The 22395-nt window shown below is 54.2% G+C and overlaps 1 protein-coding gene across 1 annotated transcript in view; it reads right to left on the reverse strand.

The window, feature by feature from the left end:
- DRC3 (dynein regulatory complex subunit 3) overlaps positions 1 to 22395 on the reverse strand; it is a 29141-nt gene that overhangs the window by 5941 nt on the left and 805 nt on the right. The window contains exons 2-8 of the mRNA XM_058675263.1: positions 21091 to 21255; positions 15612 to 15728; positions 10571 to 10737; positions 5885 to 6035; positions 4146 to 4261; positions 3364 to 3476; positions 2231 to 2405 (exon numbers count right to left, since the gene is read on the reverse strand). Coding sequence (XP_058531246.1) covers positions 2231 to 2405; positions 3364 to 3476; positions 4146 to 4261; positions 5885 to 6035; positions 10571 to 10737; positions 15612 to 15728; positions 21091 to 21250 — 999 coding nt within the window. The 5' untranslated portion in view covers positions 21251 to 21255. The remainder of the gene's footprint in view (positions 1 to 2230; positions 2406 to 3363; positions 3477 to 4145; positions 4262 to 5884; positions 6036 to 10570; positions 10738 to 15611; positions 15729 to 21090; positions 21256 to 22395) is intronic.

Raw genomic sequence — 22395 nt, forward strand, 5'->3', positions numbered from 1 at the left:
CCCCTGCACCCATGTGAAAGACCCAGAAGAAGCTCCTGGCTCCTGGCTTAGGTCTGGTCCAGCCCCAGATGTTGTAGAGTGTGAACCAATAGGTAGAGATCTCTCTCACTCCTCCCTTCTCTATAACCTCATTTTTTTCCAACAAATAAATCTTCGTAAATAACCCTGTTAAATTAAGAGCTACTGGCCCTGGGCCCGGCACTGTGGCCTAGCGGCTAAAAGTCCTCGCCTTGAACTTGCCGGGATCCCATATGGGTGCTGGCTCTAATCCCAGCAGCTCCACTTCCCATCCAGCTCCCTGCTTGTGCCCTGGGAAAGCAGTGGAGGACGGCCCAAAGCCTTTGGACCCTGCACCCGCGTGGGAGACCCTGGGGGAGCTCCTTGCTCCTGGCCTCAGATCGGCTCAGCTCCGGCCGTTGCAGCTACTTGGGAAGTGAACCAGTGGATGGAAGATCTTCCTCTCTGTCTCTCTTCTCTGTATATCTGACTTTGTAATAAAAATAAAATAAATCTTTAAAAAAAAAAAAAAAAAAAAAAAGAGTTACTGGCCATGGTGCAGGTGCTGAAGTTTCAGAGGGAGGTGGGGGCTGCAGGTGGGTATAGGGCACTCAGTACCTTTCCAGGTGCATCAGCAGGGAGCTGGGTGGGACGTGGAGCAGCCAGGACATGCACCAGCGTGCACACGGAATGCTGGCATTGCAAGTGGCAGCTTCACCTGCACCCCCACAACGCTGGCCCCAGAAATTTCCCTCTCACAGCCTGGATACTTGGCTCTGAGACCACAGTGCCAGAAGTGGCTGCGTTAGGGCTGGAAGCTCCGATGTTGAATTACACAAAGAGCCGTGCGTGGTGAAAATGGTAGAAGAGTGCAGGTGAAGCCGGGGCGGACCATGCTGTGGAAGGGACAGGCAGAGACGGGTGGGGGCCCGAAGCCACAGCTCTCATTGCTGGGCACAGCAGGGTGGGTCTGGAGGGAAAAGGGCACACTTGCTGTCACGGGACTTTCAGTTGTTTTCAGGTTAAAAAAGCGGGGGTGGTGTCATGGCCTCGCGGCTAAAGTCCTCGCCTTAAACACTGGGATTCCATATGGGTGCCAGTTCTAATCCCGGCAGCTCCACTTCCCATCCAGCTCTCTGCCTGTGGCCTGGGAAAGCACTTGAGGATGGCCCATAGCTTTGGGACCCTGCACCTGCGTGGTCCCGGAAGAGGATCTAGGCTCCTGGCTTTGGATCGGTGCAGCACCGGCCGTTGTGCTCACTTGGGGAGTAATCTTTGGACGGATGATCTTCCTCTCTGTCTCTCCTCCTCTCTGTATATCTGACTTTGCAATAAAAATAAATAAATCTTTTTAAAAGAGAAGCTTCCTGCATCCATGGCTGTTAAGTATCTTTGCCTCAAAATCATCCACAGGGTTTGGGGCAGGGTTTGGGGCTGGGAAGATTGAGCCCTGCTCTGCTGCTTTCCCAGATCCTAAGTGGGGAGCTGGATAGGAAGTGAGTGTAGCGGCTGGGACACAAACCCGTGCCCATTGTGGCCGATGGCGCTGCAGGTAGAGGATTAGCCTGTTGAGCCACCATGCCAACCCCTCTTCTGTCGTTCTAGCTCCCAGCACTGATGAACATTCGCGTCGGTGCCTCACACCTAGGGCTGAGTACAGTGGGCTGTGCTGGCCTCTGGTGTACCTGTCTTCCCTCCCCTTTCCCTCTCTCTGTCCATCTTATTCACCCACTGGTTCAAAGAAAGTTGCTCCTCCTGTCTTGACTATTGTGGCCATTTGGAGAGTGAACCAGCGGATGGAAGACGTTTCTCTCTCCCTCTCACTGTGACTTTGAAGTCAATCAATAAATCTTTTCATTAAAGAAAATAAACAAAAAGCCATGCTAACTACAAAGGTAAATTCCATCAGGGCCCTGCCCATCGCCTACTTGGCCCCACCGCACCCGAGAGTGGGCTGTGGGGCTGGACTCCAGTTCTGGGACATCCCTCACCCACCAAGGCTGGCAGCACCTTCTGCACTCACTTTCAGCTCCTCCCTTAACAGGTGGCAGGAAGACCCATCCAGCCAAGCTTGGGCATCAGGTCCTGGATGGCCAGTGAACGAGGGGAGGACAGGAGGCAGGAGGAGTCACTGTCCCCATCTCCCCTGCGCCAGGGCTGATGGTCGCTGCCGGCGATGGATGGCCATGCTGTGGTTGGGGTGTGGTCAGAAGGGGAGGGGCGGGAACCCTACCAGCAGATGCTTCTCCTCGAACTGGGCGATGCGGAGCCTGCCCTGTTGCTGGTTATCCCAGATGGCCTCCTTGACGCACTCGGTGAAGGTGTCCAATTCCACCTTCCGCTTCTCCTGCTGCTTTAGGCCGTACTCGAAAATGTTCATGCAGATAATGACGAACTTGTCCTTGTAGGTGAAAAGCCCATTAAGGAGGCTTGGGGCTGATGAGGGTGGGGGTGGGTGGTCTGCTACCAGCCAGGGCTTGCTATGCAGAGCCATGCCTGCAGGACTTGAATCCAGGTTTTCAGCTGACAGAGGAAGGGCTGGAGGCTAGCGTTCAGAGTGTAGTGGGTTGGGCCCCGGGCCCCAACTCCTGGGACTCTGCTGGGACACAGAGCTGGGGACCATGGGAAGAGGCCCTGGGGCAGAGCAGAAGGCGGCAAAGCAAGGACGTGGACACCAGATGAAAGCAGGAACATGTTCTGTCTCACACCTCTCCTCTTGCTGCCCACGTGGTCCCCAATGTGATCCACGTATGTCTGTGATTTCCTCACCTTTGAGTTAATGTTAGCAGCTTGGAAAAAAAAAGAAGAAAGGAAGAAAGGAAGGAAGGAAGAAAAGAGGAAGGAAGGGAGAGAGGGAGGAAGAGAGAGAAAGAAAAAACTACAATCTGAAGTACTGGCATTCCATACAGGGCACTGGTTCAAGTCCCAGCTGCTCCACTTCCCATCTAGCTCCCTGTCAATGCACCTTGAAAAGCAGCATGGGCCAGTGTGCTTGGGTCCCTGAACTCACATGTGAGACCCAGAAAAAATGCCAGACTTCTAACACAGGCCTGGACCAGCCCTGGCTTTTGTGGCTGGTAACGTGGGGCATCATAACATCTACCTTGCCACTGAAAATCCGGCTCGGGAACCCCACCTGTGCCAGGCTACCCCAGCTCCCTCAAGGGTGTCCCCCCGCCACATCTCCTCCTTGGAGCCCGGCAGACTGTGCGTCCTGCAGGCTGGCTACCATTACTCCCAGAAAGGGGGCCTCCACTCAGCCAGGGTGTCACGAGATGATGTAGCCAAGGCCTAGAGCCGGCCGGGAAGCAGGTGCTCCCTAACAGGCTCCAGCATAGGTGGCGGGGACAGCCTGGGCAAGGATATGTCTCAAGCAGCTCCCCAACACCGGGCAGGTAGGACAGCTTGTTGCCTTCCACGTCCTCAGCGTACATGCTGTCGAACAGGAAGGAGTCATTGAGGTGCTCCACGAAGGCTGCCTGCAGGCAGACACATGGAGGTGGCATGGTGACCTTGGTGTCAGGGCCCCAGGGAGGGGACAGCGGTGCCGCTGCTGGGGAAGTTGCCCTTGGGTTTTTTCCGCCCTTGGAGGTTGGGGGGTGCAGGGTCGGAATCAAGGCATCCTCTGCTGCTTTCCCAGGCGCATCAGCAGGGTGCAGGATGGGAAGTGGAGCAGCTGGAACTGGAACCACACCCATAGGGGATGCTGCCACCGCAGGCCTATGTAAGGCTTTGGAAAGAAGGTTCCCGGGTCAGGGCCGGCAGTCAAGGCTGACACTTGAATTCTCAGAGCTGCAACCTCCCAGGTGGTAGGAACTGGCTGCCTGGAGGGGCGGGGCTCGGTGGGAGGGAGGTTGGTCAGCAAGGGGGCAGGGCCAGGCTGAACTTGGGACTGTTCCTGGGGTGAGGGGCAGGGGGGCCATGCACGGGCAGGAGCTATTCTATCACCCTGTGGTGACAGCATGCAGCACCACCTCTGCAGCCCTCCCATCCCGCCCCTTGCCCCTAGAGGGAGCGCTGAGGGTCAGGGTGCCAGGGAGCAGGCAGGGCCAGGGGTGCAGCAGAGGGAGCTGCCATGTGCTGGGAGGCACTGTGGCTGCTGGGACACCCCCACCCCCACCCCGGGGTCCCTGCGGACAGGGACCCACCTTGTGTGTCTCCAGCTCCTCGCGCTGCGCCTGCTCGGCTTCCAGCCGGGCCTGTGCCAGGTTCTCACGGTGCTTGAGCTCGGCAATGCTGTACTGGTGCTTGGCCTCCGCCAGCTCTCTCTGACCGGGAAGGCAGGGGCGGCGTTACCAGGGCTCACTGATTCCTCTTCCCCCCACCCCACCCTGTCCCCAGGGGGTGGTCATGCAGGGCCCCCCCCCCCCCCCCCCCGTCCCGGCAGTGTGATTGGTAGGGGTTGGCCAAGTCCCTTTCTGAGGCTGCAAGGGCCTGGGAAGAAGGGCTCATCCCCTCTGATATGCATTCTGGCGCAAGAGGGGATGAAAGAGCCGGGAAGGCCCTTTAGGGGCCTGTCTTTGGGGTCTTGGTTAACCAACGGCAAGGGCCAGCTGTCTTCCCCGCCCCCACTGCACCCCATCCCAGCTCTTGGATGGGCTGCGACGGGCTCCAGGGCAAAGATCCTTGTGGATGGTGGGGTGGGAGTGGTGCAGGTGCCCCTGCGTGGTGCAAGGTTCTGACTCCAGGCGAAGGCCTGACTCGGGAGAGGAACCTTCGTTTGTTTCCAGGGCAGTGAAGCCCACAACTACAGACCATACTATGCTACAGCATCCTAAGTCCTTGGAGGTGGAGCCTCAGCTGGGACTCTGATATGGGATGTGAGAGTCCCAGATAACTTGCCCACGATGCTGCCTCTGTCGGCTGCCTGAAATGCCGACATCCCACCTGGTGGGCTTCAGTTTAAGTCTCAGCTGCCCACTTCCCATCCAGCTTCCTGCTAATGTGCTTGCGAAAGCGGCAGCAGATGGTTCAAGTGCTGGGGTCCCTGCATCCATATGGGAGACCTGGATGGAGCTCCAGGCTCCTGGCTTCAGCCTGGCCCAGCCTTGGCTGTTGTGGCCATTCAGGGGAGCAAAAACACTTCTAAGTTTGCAAGATTTCTCTCTGTGTCTCTCTGCCTTTCAGAGGAATAAATAAATAACACTGCCTTGGCCTCAGGTCCTGTGAGAAGAAGAGCTCGCAGACGGAGGAGGACCGTCTGACGTCACCACATCTCTGTGTGTGCCTCCACGGAGAGGTATCAGCCTCCCGCAGCACCCAGTGGCCACGCACGCGGTGTGCGTGCACGTGCGTGCGCAATTGTGCACCCGCGCGCATGTGTACGTGCGTGTGCATGTATGTGCATGTGCAGGCATGTGCGTGTGTGTGTGTGTCCCCATCCCGGGTCCCGCCCCCAAGGCCTCGCAAATGGGACCAGATCTTTCTCTTCTTTCTCCACCCCAGATCACAACGTGCAGCTGAGGAAAAGGGGTGGTCACGGTGGCAGGGGGAAAGGGCAGTTGGGAAAACCCTACCCACGGAGGGAGCCCTGGGCTGTGGCCACCAAGGGCTGGGAGATTCTGCTGGGAGAGTCACCCCACTGGGCGGGCCAGCCGCTTCCCTGGGGTCCTGCCTTGGGGCCAGGTCCACGCCATGGGCCTGGTTTAATAAGCGCCTAACAACAGCGGGGATAGGGGTTGGGCAGAAGGTAAGCCTGGCTTCCGGCTGATCCCTCTTCCCCTGCTTCCCCTAAGTGAACCAGACTACGGGCTGCAGGGCCGCGCTGCACCTCGCGACGATGCCCAGAGAGTGGCCTGGCGCCGGGGCCGGGCCCAGGATGCCCAGAGAGTGGCCTGGCGCTGGGCCCCCAGGGCCGGGGCCGGGGCGGGGCTGGGGGAGGAGGCACGTGCCATGTGGTCGTCGATGCGGCGGAAGTCCAGGTACACGAGGTCGGGCAGGTAGGCGTAGGTGAACATCTTGTAGTCTTCCGCTTCAGCCACCGGGTTCCCGGCCAGGCTGAGTGTCCGCAGGCACTTGAACCTCCGCAGGTAGAGGAGCTGCATGTGGAGTATGGAGGGGAGGGACCCCGTGTTGCGGCTGCCACATACCTGGAACCCTCCAACACACACACCTGCCTTGGGCAGGCACTCTCAGGCCTCGGAGATGGGGTGTGGGGCTGTCAGGGTTACTGTGGGCTTAGGGGTGTCGCTAAGAGAGCCGCAGAGGACTAAGCTGTGAGCGACGTCTCCCCACGAGGGGCGGGTCCTTAGGGCTTGTGGCTGTTGCCCCCCGCTGCCTGCATCCGTGAGCCCTTGGAGCAGGGTGTTCTTTGCAACCGTGAAGCTTCATGAATGTTCTATGTCTCTCACCAAATGGTGCTCCATGAGCAGCCACCTGTGACCCGCCCACCAGGAGGACACCCTGCTGGGGTGGGAGTTAGGGGAGGAAGGTGGGCAGAGAAAGCTAAAAACCACATTGACAGGGCCCTCGCCTTGCATGAGCTGGGATCCCTTGTGCATGCTGGTTCATATCGTGGCTGCTCCACGATCCAGCTCTCTGCCTGTGGCCTGGGAAAACAGTAGAGGACGGCCCAAAGCTTTGGGACCCTGCACCCGGGTGGGAGACCTGAAAGAATCTCCAGGCTCCAGGCTTTAATATAGGGTCATCTTGGGCTGTTGCGGCCATTTGGGGAGTGAACCAGTGGATGGAAGATCTTTGTCTCTCCTTCTCCCTATAAATCTGCCTTTCTAATAAAAATAAATCAACCTTGAAAAACAAAACAACTCAGGACTGACAGTCCCCACCAGTGAGAGGAGGGGTCACCAGGACAGGAACTCAGTGTGGACGGCAGGAAGAATTCAGCCAGGATGGGGGAGACCTGGATCTGCCATGGGGCAAGGCCAGGGGCTGAGTCACGAGAGATCACGCAGGCTGTGGTCAGTTTCCTCCAAGGACAATGGGAACCACGGGCACGCTAAGGTCTAATGAAGAGATCTCCTGTGGGCTTGGCACGATGGCATGCTATGTTAAGCCTCTGCCTGCAGTGTAGGTGTCCAATATGGGCACAGGATTGAATCCCAGTTACACCACTTCCCATCTAACTGCCTGCTAATGCACCTGGGAAAGCAGCAGAGGATGGCCCAAGGGATTGGGATGCTTAGGTGGAGTTACAGACTCCACTTCCAGCAGATGGAAGACCTCCCTTTCCATCACCTCCCCTCTCCCGTTCAAATAAATATATTTTTTAAAAATTTTAAAGTTTTTTTTGGCCCAGCATGATAGCGTAGTGTTTAAAGTCCTCGCCTTGTACGCACTGGGATCCAATATGGTCGCCGGTTCTAATCCTGGCAGCCCTGCTTCCCATCCAGCTCCCTGTTTGTGGCCTGGGAAGGCAGTCAAGGACAGCCAAAGGCCTTGGGACTCTGCACCCGCATGGGAGACCCGGAAGAAGCTCCTGGCTCCTAGCTTCAGATTGGCTCAGCTCTGGCCATTGTAACCATTTGGGGAGTGAACCATCAGACGGAAGATCTTCCTCTCTGTCTCTCCTCTCTGTATATCTTACTTTGCTATAAAAATAAATAAATCTTTTTTTAAAAACTTAAATTTTTATTTTTAAAAAATATATATATATATTTTTTTGGAAAGTCAGATACACAAAGAGGAGGAGAGACAGAGAGAAAGATCTTCCGTCCGATGGTTCACTCCCTAAGCAGCCGCAACGACTGGAGCTGAGCCAATCTGAAGCCAGGAGCCAGAAGTGTCTTCAGGGTCTCCCATGCAGGTGCAGAGTCACAAGGCTTTGGGCCATCCTTGATTGCTTTCCCAGACCACAAGCAGGGAGCTGGATGGGAAGTGGAGCTGCTGGGATTAGAACCAGCACCCATATGGGATCCTAGTGCATTCAAGGCGAGGACTTTAGCCGCTAGGCCACCATGCCAGGCCCTGTTTTTTTCTTTTAAAATGAATAGATTTAAATGGTTTTACTACTTCTCTTATTGCTAAACTGATGAGAACAGGTACTAGTTTTTAGCCAAAAGGCCAAGAATTGGTTGCTTTTCTTCTTACTTATTTGAAAGGCAAAGACACAGAGAGACAGAGAAAGAGAGAGACCTTCACTCACTCATTAATTCACTCCCCAGATGTCTACAACAGCCTGGGCTGGCTGGCCCGGCAGCTCCTCCCTGGGGCCTCCTCCCTCCTCAGCTCTGGAAGTACTGACAGACCCTGCTTCTTACTGGGAAAGAGTGCCGGGATTGCTTCCTGCCCAAGCCCTGGCCAGGGTCAGGGAAAGACAACAGCCAAGGCCAAGGGTGCCAGTGGGGCGATCACCTCAGCTCCCACCACACCCCCTGCTACCCAGGTCTTCCCGGCCCTCAGGAGACAAGGGTCTAAGCTCCGTCAGTCTCCACTGTACAGAGGACAAGAAACCAAGACCCTCACCCACATGCGCTGGCCTCCCTACATACTGAGTGCTCAGAACAACTACAAAGCAGCAATGCCCACTCCACGAGTACCGCCCCCAGCCATCTCCTCGCTCAGTGCTGGGTCTCCCCAGCCATCACAGGGGTGAGGAGGTACGAGGGGGGATGCTGCACAGGAATGATGGCTCCCATGTGGACCTGTGTCACGCCACCTCCGGTGGTGCCTGCGTGAGAAATCGCCAGGCCGAGGCGGAAGCTTCAAGGAAGGATGCCTCCTGGATTCGGCTGCATCTCTAGTGGTCTTGGCATTCCTGGCTGTACTCTCTTTACTCTTATCTTTATGGCTGGAATAATATTGTTTATGTGCGGCAAAGGCTCAATGTTCCTTTATAGTTCTATGAAGCCTTCTGACAGGAGACTGGACAAGGACAGCAAGCAGTATAGGATAAAAACTATTACGTCACTAGCTTTAATAAACCTACCTGGAACTATTTTTGAGAAATTTTAAAAAAGAAGATTATAGTAGAAATCTATAGCTTAAAAAGCCATACAGGAAGAAAAGCTAAGAAAAATAGACAAGTTAATATTAAAACCAATGTAAGGCACAAAACACAATGAGAGCTAACTGCTTAATGATTAAAACTGTAGCTAGTGCCAAACTGTGTCCACAAGAAACAGCAAATGCAGTCTGTCACCAGGCTATTAGAGAATAATCTTTTTTCGTCAGACCCGCTTACCTCCCTGGAATAATTGTTTGCAGAAATGTAACCACATGAATAAGCAAGAAAATGTCCCTTTGCAATAATCTATTGTATATAAGTTGATACCTTGCTTTTGCAAAATACACTCAGATACAACTGCCTTGAGTTGTCGTGTCTGTTTGTCACTCACTGAATCCTTGCCCACCGTTCCCGGGGTCCTGTTCCTGTCGGACTGATTGCTCCCGGCCGAGCCGGTCCGTCGCAGACCTGCAACTGCCAAGAGTGCCTTGCCACCAGTATCGGACTTACATGCCAGGCCGTCCACCTAAGCCAACTGGGATTGGCAGCACAGGCTGTTAGACAGGAATTCTGGGTAGCTCTCGGGGTTGCTGGCCAGGCTGGAGCATGGCTGGGCACAATGTGGGGAGGTTCCCGCTGGGTCAGCTTGGACATGCAAGCCCTTACCCTCAGGCAACAGGTGTCTCAGCACCGGCCTGCTGGGAACCTGCTGTGGGGGGTGCAGGGGCTGCCAGCCTTTCCCAGAAGTGAGCTGTGTCCGTGTCACACAGACATGGGGAGCCCTGGCACCAACGGGACATGGCCTTCTTGTCACCTGGGGCTGGTCAAAACCCTCCCCTCTTGGAGGAAGAAACAAGGCTTGAATGTCCTGGTCTCCACAGACAACAGGGTCAAGTGTATCCAGTACTTGGTGGAATGGAGCCTGAGACTTGGAGGAAACAATGAAGCTGCTGCCATCACAGTGGCTGCTGCAGGTGGCAATGGCCAATTCCAGGAACTGTGGTGACCCAAACAACCCCCTGTGGACAGAATTGAATGTCCAGCACATGGGGAAAGGGTTTGGAGAGACAGAACGCTAAGCTGCACCTGCACTGTGAAAGAGCCCACCACAATCGACACAGTGCCCGTGTGTGTGTGAGCCTGCAGGTGTGTCCCTGTGAGCCTGCAGGTGTGAGCCTGTGAGCCTGCAGGTATGTCCCTGTGAGCCTTCAGGTGTGAACCTGTGAGCCTGCAGGTGTGAGCCTGTGAGCCTGTGGGTATGTCCACGTGAGCCTGCAGGTGTGAGCCTGTGAGCCTGCGGGTGTGTCCCTGTGAGCCTTCAGGTGTGAGCCTATGAGCCTGCAGGTGTGTCCCTGTGAGCCTGTGGGTGTGTCCCTGTGAGCCTGCAGGTGTGTCCACGTGAGCCTGCAGGTGTGAGCCTGTGAGCCTGCAGGTGTGAGCCTGTGAGCCTGCAGGTGTGTCCCTGTGAGCCTGTGGGTATGTCCCTGTGAGCCTGCAGGTGTGTCCCTGTGAGCCTGCAGGTGTGTCCCTGTGAGCCTGCAGGTGTGAGCCTATGAGTCTGCAGGTGTGAGCCTATGAGCCTGCGGGTGTGTCCGTGTGAATCTGTGAGCCTGCAGGTGTGTCTCTGTGAGCCTGTGTATTTGCACATTCCCATGTGGCCTGCCCACTCACGTTCATCATGTTGTCGATCTGGTTGTTGCCCAGCGACAGCACCTGCAGCTTGGCCAGTGCATCCAGGGAGTCGATCCTGGAGATGCGGTTGTTGAACAAGCTCAGGTCCTCGAGGTTCACCAGGGTGTCCAGCCCCTCGATGACCTCAATGTTGTTGAAGGATAGATCTGGGAAGGGAAGAGAGCTGTGAGGGCGTGGGCGACAGAAGGTTGGTCAGGGGTGCTTGGCCGCAATGCCATGGCAGCACACCTTGCCCTCCAACCGCCACCCCACCCCCGGAAGCTTAGGGTTTTCTGGAAGCCTCGCCTGCTGACCCACCTCCACCCTGAGCTGCACTCGTGGGCAGCACTCAGTCTGTGCTTGGTGGGAGCGCTGAGGTGTGGACGCCTACAGGAAGCCCGTAAACCGTGCAGGGCACACAGTTGGAGGGCTCACACCTCCCCTCTGCTCAGCATTGACAGGCTTATTGAATGTTATGACTGCAGCCCACTTACCTAACTGGATTGGGTATGGAAAGTAACCCAGGAACAAAATATGTGTTTTTTTTGGAACAAAATATATTTAAAATTTTTTATTTTTGTTGGAAAGGCAGATTTACAGAGAGAAAAAGAGAGATAGTGAAAAAGATCTTCCATCTTTTGGTTCACTCCCCAAGTGGCTGCAACGACCGGAGCTGAGCTGATCCAAAGCCAGGAGCAGGAACTTCCTCCAGGCCTCCTATGTGGGTGCAGGGTCCCAAGGCTTTGGGCCATTCTCGACTGCCCTCCTAGGCCACAAGCAGGGAGCTGGATGGGAAGTGGAGCAGTTGGGACACAAAGCAGTGCCCGTATGAGATCCTGGTGCTTGTAAGACAAGGATTTAGCCAATTGAGCCATTGCGCTGGGTCCCAGGGATATATACATACTTAATTTCCAGATATATAAAATTTATTTTATATAAAATATTTAATATACAATTCAAACGCATATTTAATAGATTTGTATAGAAGTGTAATAGATTCAACATATATAATTTTAAATATAGATTTAATTAATTTTATTTGAAAGGCAGAGTTACAGAGAGAGGGGAAGAGGCAGGGAGAGAGATAATGAGATAAAGGGCACTTTCATCAGGTGGTTCACTTCCCAAATAGCTAAAATGGCTGCAGCTAGGCCGGTTAAAGCCAGAAGCCTGGAGCTTCCTCCGGGTCTCCCAGTGTGGGTTCAGGGGCCCAAGCACTTGGGCCATCTCCGCCGCTTTCCCAGGCCCATTATTATGGAGACAGGAGAAGGGAACAGCTGGGCCTTGAACTGGTGCCTATTAGGGATGCCAGCTCTGCAGGCGGAGGCTTAGTTTGCTATGCCATTGTGCTGGTCCCAATCCAGGAATAATTTAAATGGGAGGATGTGAGTGAGTTACATGCAAATATCAGGGTACAAAGTTTTTTTTTTAAAGATTTATTTTTATTGGAAAGGCAGATATACAAAGAGGAGGAGAGACAGAGAGAAATATCTTCCGTCCAATGATTCACTCCCCAAGCAGCCGCAACGGCTGGAGCTGAGTTAATCTGAAGGCAGGAGCCAGGAGCTTCTTCCAGATCTCCCATGCAGGTGCAGGGTGCCAAAGCTTTGGGCTGTCCTTGATTGCTTTCCCAGACCACAAGCATGGAGCTTGATGGGAAGCAGGGCTGCCAGAATTAGAACGAACACCCATATGGGATCTCGGGCGTGCAAGGCGAGGACCTTAACCACTACGCTATCGTGCCAGGCCCAACAAATTATTTTTTAAATGTTTATTATATTTGATTTATTTGAGAGACACACAGATAAAACAGGGAGAGAGCTGTCCTCCATTGGAACATGACCCAAATGCCCACCATGGTCAAGGGCTGGGGCCAGATCAAAGTCAGGAGCCGGGGACCGCATGCAGGCCACCCCGTGTGTGTGGCAGGAGTTCAGCCAGTTGGGCCAGGCCCTGCTACTCCCGAGGGCGCGTGTTCGCAGGAAGCTGCAGCGGGGAGGAATGCCAGGACTTGGAGCCAAGTGTTCAGATCCGGGCTGCAGATGTCTCCGCTGGCAGCTATTCCAGGCCAAGAAATGTCAAAAATCCACTCATACCAGGGGTCTCCAGCAAGCGCACCAAAAATGTACATTACGACAAAAGTAGCATGGATTTTACACAGAAACAAACATCTCGAACAGAGGACCACAGTGGTTAGGGCCAGGCCAGGCTGAAGCCAGAAGCCTAGAACTCCATCTGGGTTTCCCCACATGGGTGGTAGGGGCCCAAGCAGTTGGCCTTGGGTCATCTTCCACTGCCTTGCCAGGCATATTAACCAAGAGCAAGGAAGCAGAACAGCCAAGACTTGAACCAGCAATGCGATATGGAATGCCAGTGGGTGCAGGTGGCGGCTTAACCCATTGGGCCACAACACCAGCCCCAAAATGAATGTGTTGTCATAAATACCAGTTTATTTCTTCGAGGAAGACAATCAGAGACACCCAGAAGGGATCCTACATTGCTGGTTCCTCTTCGAATACCCACAACACTTGAGCCTGGGTTGGGGCCAGGTTGAAGACGGGAGCTGAGGGCGGGAGGATCAGGTCCCGGCCTTCTCCATCTGCTGGCAGAGGCCCAGCTTAGCTGAACCCCCACCACTGCCTCGCAGAGCCAGCGTTGGCAGGAAGCTTGGCACCGTGAGGCAGACCTGGCATCAAACCCAGGCAGGCTGGGGTGTGCTGCAGGTGTCTGAACTGCGAGGCTGGGCCCTGACTCCTCCAGCTGTCTTTGACATTTATCTTCCTGCTGACTTCCTGACTTGTATCTTGGCGCAGCCCTGGCCTCGGTCATCCCCTGGGATCTTGGAACCAGCCTCACATGAGCTCTCGGGCTTGCTGCCGCCTGACCAGGACACCAGGAAGCTGAGCTTGGAAATCCATACGACAGTCATCACGGCCAGCCCGAAGTGACAGCTTGTTGTGGGCAAATGCGAGATCAGTCTCACCCCCCCTTTGCTGGCCTCCTCTGCCTGTCAGTGGTGGAAGCCCCCTCCTTTGCTCTGTCTCTCTCCTTCCCTCTCAAACACAGTGTCAGAGAGCGATGCTGGCACAGCTGCCTCTGAATTAGAGCCTACCAAATGCTATTCCCTTTCCCACCGGGCTAAAAGAATTATAGCTGGGCCCGGTGCAGTGGCCTAGTGGCTTAAGTCCTCACCTTGAATGCGCTGGGATTCAATATGGGCACTGGTTCTAATCCCAGCAGCCCCACTTCCCATCTAGCTCTCTGCTTGTGGCCTGGGAAAGCAGTCGAGGACGGCCCAAAGCCTTGGGACCCTGCACCCGCGTGGGAGACCCAGAGCAAGTTCCTGGCTTCAGATTGGCTCAGCTCTGGCCATTTGAGGTCACTTGGGAGTGAATCATTGGACAGAAGATCTTCCTCTATATCTCTTCCTTTCTGTATATCTGACTTTGCAATAAAAATAAAAAACAAATCTATAAAAATACATATAGCTTCTTGGTTCTTCTAGTTATTATTATTATTATTCTTTGTTTCATTTATTTTTATTTGAAAGGCAGAATTAGAGATGAGAGAGAGAGAGGTCTTCCATCCACTGGTTCACTCTCCACTGAGGCTGGATTCAGGAGCCTGGAACTTCATTTGGGTCTCCCACATGGATGGCAGGGGCTCAAGTCTGCTTTTCCCAGCTGCAGTAGTAAGCAGCTGGATGGGAAGTGGAGCAGCTGGGACTTCACCAGCTCCTGTGAGATCTAGTGTCCCAGCTAAGTGTGTAACAACAGCAGGTTGGGGGAGGCCTGCTTTGTGGCACTTTCTCATTCTGGGGGTGTGTGTGTGTGTGTGTGTTCCCATCGCTGGGGGATGATGCCCACGGCAGTTGTGCAGAAGTGGTGCTAGGCACATCTTGCCCCTTCTGCCATGTGACACATGGGGGTGAGAGGGCTGGTCTCGGCGAGGCCATCGGGTCCCACTTCCCACCCAGGCCCTCGACTCATGTAGGCTCAGCTTGGGCCGTTTTGGCATTTGGTGAGTGAACCAGCAGATGGAAGCTCTCTCTGTAAATATCTGCCCGTCCAATAAAAAGGAAATAAATCTTATCAAAAAATAAAGAGAAAAAAACAAGGTATTCTAATGTCTTGTCTGGGTTGCCTGACAGAGAGAGAGAGAGAGATCGCTTCTCAGTCTTTTGGCTAAGATCAAGTGAGAGAGAGAGAGAGAGGATGTGGAGGCCTCCATGGTTGGCACAGGCCACCATGCCCAGGAGTCAGCCTGTAGAGGCGCAGTTGCCTGAACTGAGAGGTGAGGTTATGGCTGCTTCTGCCAGCCAGAGCCCGCAAGGCTGCCAGGCTGTCCTCGGCTTCACAGCCTTAGTGGCTGCAGCTGTGATGTGGCTGCAGTACCCCAGATTCCCTCACGCCTCAGCCTCCCGCACAGTTGCAAGTGCTTCTGCCCATCGCTGGCGGCACCCGTGGCACCGCTGTCCACAGTTGCAGCAATGACAATATATAGGGAGACAAGGGGTGGAAGAACACTTTTGGGGTCCCAGCTCAGCTACTTCCAGGTCCTGTGGTGGCCCTCTAGGAGCTGTGGTTCACTCCTGGGGGTCCACCAGTCCCTCCCCAGACATAGGGGTACTCCTAGGAAAGCCCACGTCGGGGGAGGACAGAGCTGGGCTGCGAAGCTCCTGCTGCATTTAGGTCTTATGACCTGTTTGCACATCTGTGTGATGGGGGTGCTGGTGCAGACAGGAAGTGCTCTGGCAGCCCACACACGGGCTGGCTCATCAAGCAGCTACCCGTCCACTCTGGTCAAGATGAAAGCAAAGGGATCTGAGCTGCCATGCCGCCCCCACCCTTCCAAGCACCCCGTGTGGCCAGGTGGGGAGCAGGGCCATACATTCGCACAGAGTGAGCCCCACGCCTTTTGCGAGACAGCAGCCTGCTCCCGTTCCTGGCTCGTGCTGGGTTGGCAGGTGAAGGTCCCACGTGCTCGCCAAGGGCAGCTGGCGAGGATGTTGGCAGCTGTCCTGCACCTCGGGCCTCCTTACCCAGCCAGACCAGGTGCACGAGGCTCTCCAGGCCCTCAATCCTTTCGATGATGTTGTTGTCCAGCTGCAGCTTGCGCAGGTTCTCGAACTGCCAGAGGCTGTCAATGTGCAGGATGTCTACAAGGAGCAGGGGGCAGGGCCTGGCATCGGGGACCTGGCTTTGCCCCTTCCCCCCCAGCTCTTCCAGGCAGGCAAGTGCCACCTGTGGGTGGATGGAGGCTGAGCACCCGCTAGGAAACACCTGAGGGGGGCGGTCAAAGGAGGACCTGACAGGTGCGGAGGGTTGGGGCTCTAGGCCAAGGGCTACCCAGGAAACTGGGACGCCTTGGGGGAGGGGGAGAGGTGGTAAGCCAGGACAGAGGCACTCCTGCCTGCATGGGAGCCCCACGGATGTGCCTTCATCCTGGGCCACCTGAGGCCACCCTCCTGGCACACAGTCCATTTCCTTTTCCTTCTGAGCCAGCTGGGGTTGGTGCGTGTCCATGGTGGCCAGAAGGTGGCCCGCAACGTGGACATCAGAATCCACAAAGGACACACAAGATTCCAGTGGACGGGGTGGGGCTGCACGTTAAGCCACCACGTTAAGCCACCACCTGGGATCCTGGCATCTCATAGCAGTGCTCCACTTCTAGTTCAGCTCCCTGCTAACACGCCTGGGAAAGCAGAAGATGGCCCAAGCGCTCGGGCCCCTGAGACTCACACCAGAGACCCGGATGGAGTTTCTGGTTCCTGGTTTTGCAGCCACTTGAGGACAAAACTAGCAGATGGGAGATCTCTCCCTTTAACTGCCTTTCAAATAAACAAATATATATATTTTAAAAATTCCTTTTCCCAGGTTTCTTCTCTATTGGCTTTTCTAAAAATAAGATTTAGTTATTTTTATTTGGAAGGAGGAATTGGGGAGGGAGGGAGATCAACCTTGCATCTGCTGCTTCACTCCCAAAGTGGCTGCAACAGCCAGAGCTGAGCTGATTCCAAGCCAGAAGCCTGGAGCTTCATCTATGTCTCCCATGCAGGTGCAGGGGCCCACGCACTTGGGCCAGTCTCTGCTGCTTTCTCAGGCACATCAGCAGACAGCTGGATCAGAAGTAGAGCAGATCGGACTCGAACTGGTGCTCACACAGGATTCTGGCACAACAGGCAGAAGCTTATGTTACTACTCCAAGGTGCTGGCTCCATTTCTATATTAGCTTTTGTAACAATTCCTGAAATGTAACAAAATTGGAATCTGCTCATTACAAACACAGAAATGATACAGAAATGAAGGCTTTTTTTTTTAAAAAAAGTACCACCAATACTCATTCAGAGACATCCACTGCTCCCCACAGCAAGCACAGGGACCCCTGAGCAACTTCAGGGACTCTACCCAGCCACCGGCCACCCTGCTGAATCCAGTTGGCCCTGTGTGCTGGGGCTGGCTGGGGTTGCAGCCTACACTTCCTCCTCTCTGTATATCTGACTTTGTAATAAACGTAAGTAAATCTTAAAAAAAAAAAAAGCCAAACCCTGTGGTGTATCAGGTTAACTGCCTGCGGCACTGGCACCCCTTACGGCACCAGTTCTACTCCCAGCTGCACTTGCGATCCAGCTCCCTGCTAATGCATTAGGGAAAACCAGCAGAAGACGGCCCAAGTGGGAGACAAGAGGAGGCTCCTGGCTTTGGACCAGCCAGGCCTAGCCATTGTGTCCATTTGAGAAGTGAACCAGTAGATGAAAATTCACTTTCTCCTTCTATCTCTCTGTAATTGTGCATTTCAAATGAAACTAAATAAGTTAAAGAAAAAGATCAAACATCAATTCCTCTGTTGGGACATGCTCCCTGCAGGTGAATGCAAGGACCAAGATGGAAAGCAGACCAGACCAGGCCAAAATATGGTACCCACTGGCATACATTTGGTGCAGGATGGGAGCAGGTCATGCTGGGTCAGTCCATATCACCAACTGGTGAATCCTAGTGCCAGAATAGAGTGTGGGCCAGGCCAGGTCAGGGTGCAATACCAGCCAGTCCACATGAGGGCCGGGACTTAAGGCTGGCAGGGCTGGGCTAGGCTGTAGCCCCCACCAGCGTGAATTGGAATTGGGGGTGGGCCTGGCCTGGCCAGGCTACAGCACCCACTGGCATATGCCGAGGTGAGGCAGGCTGTGCCAGACTGGGCCGCAGCACCCAACCAGCACATGTGAAACACAGAGGGTGGTGGAGACGGCCTAGTGAGGGGGCTGAGAGGGCCCCCCTGCTGCGCCACCACTCCCACTGGTGAGCATGAGAGCTGAGATGGGGGCAGACCAGGCTGGGCAGGGCCACAACATCTGATGGTCTTTATGTGAGCTGGATTAGGGAAAAGCCAGACTGGACTGACTGTACCTTCTGGTACATGCATAAGCCAGTGCTGGTGTGGATTGACTGGGCTTTGCCGCAGCATCAGCTGACAGATGCTGGCACAGGGGCCAAATTCTGTCAGGCACAAGCATGTCTTAGACAGATGCTGGCACCTGCCGGCACCAGTGTGGACTGGATAGTAGGGCTGGTTGGAACGAACTGGGCTTCAATGCCCATCAACATGTACAAGAGCTGAATGAGACGTGGAACAGACCAGACCTGCTGTACATACGGGCAAGCACAGCAACCAGGGCAGGGGCAGGTCTGGTGGGGATTTTTGTGGGCCGCTCTGACTAGGCTGCAGCTCCCACTGGTTTATATGAAGGCCAAGTATGTGGTGGGCAGGATCGGGCTGGGCTCCAACACCCATTGGGTTGCATAAAACACGGGGCTGGAGACAGAACTGACCTAGTAATTCCAACTGCCAGTGTGTGCGTAGGCTGATTAGGGTGATAGACTGCGCCAGACTCTGTATTGGCAAACACACACAAGAATCCGGTCTGGGATGGCCTCAGATGAGGTTTCTTTGGCATTCCCTATTAACTGAACTGCTGGACTCAGAATCCTATCTATGGAGAGATTTCCAGATTCCATGGTCTGACCATGGAATGCATGTGTCAGAGCTGGGCCTCCTCAGTTGCTCAGACAGAGCAGAGGACAGCATAGCCAGATGCACATGGAGGATATGGCAGTCCATTGGAGCCTGTACAGGATGCCTGGTACCACAGCAGAGGACGGAGGACAGAACACATTGATCCTACCAAGCGTTGGCAGTGAAGATCTGGGCAGACGGAGACACTAAGCTGGTCCACTGCAGCCAGTGGTTTCGGGAGAGATTTCACTGCGACTGAAGTGACAGGATTGACAGCAATTTAGGACTGTTGAACTATCAAAACCTCTTGAGAAATTCATGGTGTTACAAATTTTTATTCTTCTTCCTGTTGCTGATTTTGTATTGTGGCTTTTCATTTAAGAGGGATGCGTGGTGACTGTGTAATGGAGACTCTCATGCCCAGACGTGAGGATACAGTGCAGTGTGCATCTCTACTTCCAGATCAAAGATGGACTACTAATGAAACTATTAGCTGTATCTTGACAATAGGATGCTGGACTCTGCCACTGTCCATGCCCGCAATGATGAACATGTGACTGTTTATGAAGGGCTATGCTATAGTAATAATATAGGGGAATTTGGTGAGGGAGGGATTATGGGAAGGGGAGGGGAAATCCCAGGGTCTATGGAACTTTATCACAGAATGATAATAGGGCCTGGTGCGGTGGGCTAGCGGCTGAGGTCCTCACCTTGCATACTCTAGGATCACATATGGACACCGGTTTTAATCCTGGTGCCCCACTTCCCTTCCAATTCCCTGTGCTTGTGGCCTGGGAAAGCAGTGGAGGACGGCCCAAAGCCTGGGGACCCTGCATCCGTGTGGGAGACCCTGGGGAAGTTCCTGGCTCCTGGCTTTGGATCAGCACAGCACTGGCTGTTGCAGCCATCTGGGGAGTGAATCATTGGATGGAAGATCTTCCTTTCTGTCTCTCCTCCTCTTATATATCTGACTTTGCAATAAAAATAAATAAGCCTTAAAAAATGGTATTTTTTAAAAGTAAAAATAAAATAAAATAAAATTAAATTAAAAAAATCAAACATCTCTCATTTATCCTGGGCTAAAACTAGCAAATCCTACCGCCTCTTGGCTTTATAACAAAATGCTACATAACGCCCCTCCCCTCATTCCATTTTATTTTTCTTTTTAAAATATTTTTAAAAGATTTATTTATTTTTATTGCAAAATCAGATATACAGAGAGGAAAATCTTCTGTCTGCTGATTCACTCCCCAAGCGGCTGCAAAGGCCAGAGCTGTGCCGATCTGAAGCCAGGAACCCAGGGCTTCTTCCAGGTCTCCCACGCGGGTGCAGGGTCCCAAGGCTCTGGGCTGTCCTTGAGTGCTTTACCAGGCCACAAGCAGGGAGCTGGATGGGAAGTGGAGCTGCAGCAACATTAACTGGTGCTCACATGTGATCCCCTTGCATAGGACTGCAGCCACTAGGCTACTGTGCAGGGCCCCTCACCCCATTTTCATAGCATGTACTAGTATACTAGCTTTAGCATGCACCGTGGAGCTTCCCCTCCCCACCCCCTCTCTGTCTCTCTCCCTTTTTTTTTTTTGTTTTAAGATTTATTTCTTTATTTGAAACAGAATTAGAGAGATGTCTTCCACCTGCTGATTCACTCCCCAAATGGCTGTCCAAAGCCAGGAGCCAGGAGCTCCATCCAGGTCTCCCATACGGGTAAAGGAGCTTGGTCCATGTTCTGCCACTAGCAGGGAGCTGGATAAGAAATGGAGCCATCACGTATAGAACCGATGTCCACATGGATGCTGGCGTCATCACAGGTGACGGTTTTTATTCACTATGCCACAACACGGGCTTCCTAAGCTCCGCTCTTTATCCCTTAAATGTGTCTCTTGTCTGAGTGTCAGTTCCATGGGGCCAAAGTTTCGGTCCCTTTTTAAATTTTTCCTCGCAGTCAAGTTGTTTCCTGGTTCCTGGAACAGTACTTGGCAAACAAACACATGAGATTCCTATAATATTCGGGCCTGCGGACTTGGGGTAAAATGGGGAGAGAGCCGACAGGTGCCCCAGTTCCCTCAGACGGCCGCCATTCTGCACCTGTGCTCGTCTCTGGAGCCTGCAGGTCCCCAGACAGAGCAGGTGTGAGAATCGGGCCAGGTGTTTCTGCTGGGCCCCGTGCGCAACATGCACCGGCACACCACGCACTGCAACACACACCGCACACCAACCAGGCAGGATGGGGTCAGGCTCCTCCCCTCTTCCTCCACTTGCCCCTCCCTGTGCCTCTCCCTGGTATCTCACTTTTGGGGGGTGGGGCTGCTGCCGCAGACACCTCATCGGGACACAGGGCAGTAAGGAGCTAATGGTCCCCAGCCCCAATTCCCACTTGCTGGGACTGGACTACCATCCCAGGCTGTCCCTTAGCGTCGGTGTCCTTCCTGCCTTGCCCTTACTCACCCCTCTGCTTCCCACTGCGGTGGGAGGGTGGGCAGCAGGAGGGGATAAGGAGAGGGGATACGCACTCTGGAAGTCCAACCGCAGGGACAAGACGTCCTTGAAGAGGATGCCCTCCTGCTTGGCCAGCTGCCCGGCCTCCTCGCGGGGGCCCTGCTCGCTCACCACCAGCTTTAGCATCTCGTCATCCATCACGCATGGCTCAATGGAGTGGTACAACCGGCTCATCTTGCCTGTGAGACATATGTGACCTTGTCTTGGGATGTCTGAGGTCTCCCCTTAAGGCGTCCCTCCACCCACCGGGTGTCTTTTCTTTCTTCCCTTCCAAAGACAGAGAGGACAGAGTCAGTATCTTTCATTCACTGGTTCACTCCCCAAATGACCGAATAGCAAGTGCGGGGCCAGGCTGATGCTAGGAGCCTGCCACTCTGTCTGGGTCTCCCACGTGGATGGCAGGGGACCAGACCCTAGGAACAACTTCTGCTGTTTCCAGGAAGCTGGATGGGCAGAGCAGCTGGGACTCAAACTAGCACCCCAGGAGCTGGCACTGTCCCATAGCAAGGTCCCATAGCAGGGTCCACTGGCTCCCTGCTTGTGGCTCGGGAGAGCAGAGGAGGACGGCCCAAAGCCTAGGGACCCTGCACCAGCATGGGAGACCTAGAAGAAGCTCCTGGCTTTGGACTGCCTCAGCTTTGGCTGTTGTGGCCATGGGGGAACCAGAGATAGAAAGTTCTCTCTTTGTTTTTAAAGCGAATCTTAAAAAACAAAACAGCACCACTCCAATATGGCATGCAGGCATTGCTAATGGTGACTTAATCCTGGCTCCTGGCCCTGTTGGAGTGTCTCCACTGTGAGGTCACCCACTCCTGCCTCTTGGCCTGTTGCCCCTCAGGTCAGGGCATCTCTAGACCTTTCTGGAACCACCTGGGCCCACCCCTTTCCTCTTTTTTTTTTTTTAAAGATTTATTTATTTTTATTGGAAAGGCAGATATACAGAGAGGAGGAGACAGAGAGGAAGATCTTCCATCCAATGGATTCACTCCCCAAGCGCCTGCAACGGCTGGAGCTGAGCCAATCCGAAGCCAGGAGCCAGGAGCTTCTTCTGGGTCTCCCATGCTGGTGCAGGGTCCCAAGGCTTTGGGCCGTCCTCGACTGCTTTCCCAGGCCACAGGCAGGGAGCTGGATGGGAAGCAGGGCCGCTGGGATTAGAACCAGCGCCCATATGGGATCACTGTGCGTGCAAGGCGAGGACTTGTAACTGCAGCTACAATACTGAGAAATGCAAGAGGTGGCTGCGGTGGTCGGAAGTGGATGCGCGAGCTCCCTGGGAGGTTGCCTTAGGCGGAGGATCAAACTCTCCTTCCCCAACAGGA

This window comes from Ochotona princeps, chromosome 17, assembly GCF_030435755.1.
Source record: "Ochotona princeps isolate mOchPri1 chromosome 17, mOchPri1.hap1, whole genome shotgun sequence".
Classification (NCBI taxonomy): domain Eukaryota; kingdom Metazoa; phylum Chordata; class Mammalia; order Lagomorpha; family Ochotonidae; genus Ochotona; species Ochotona princeps.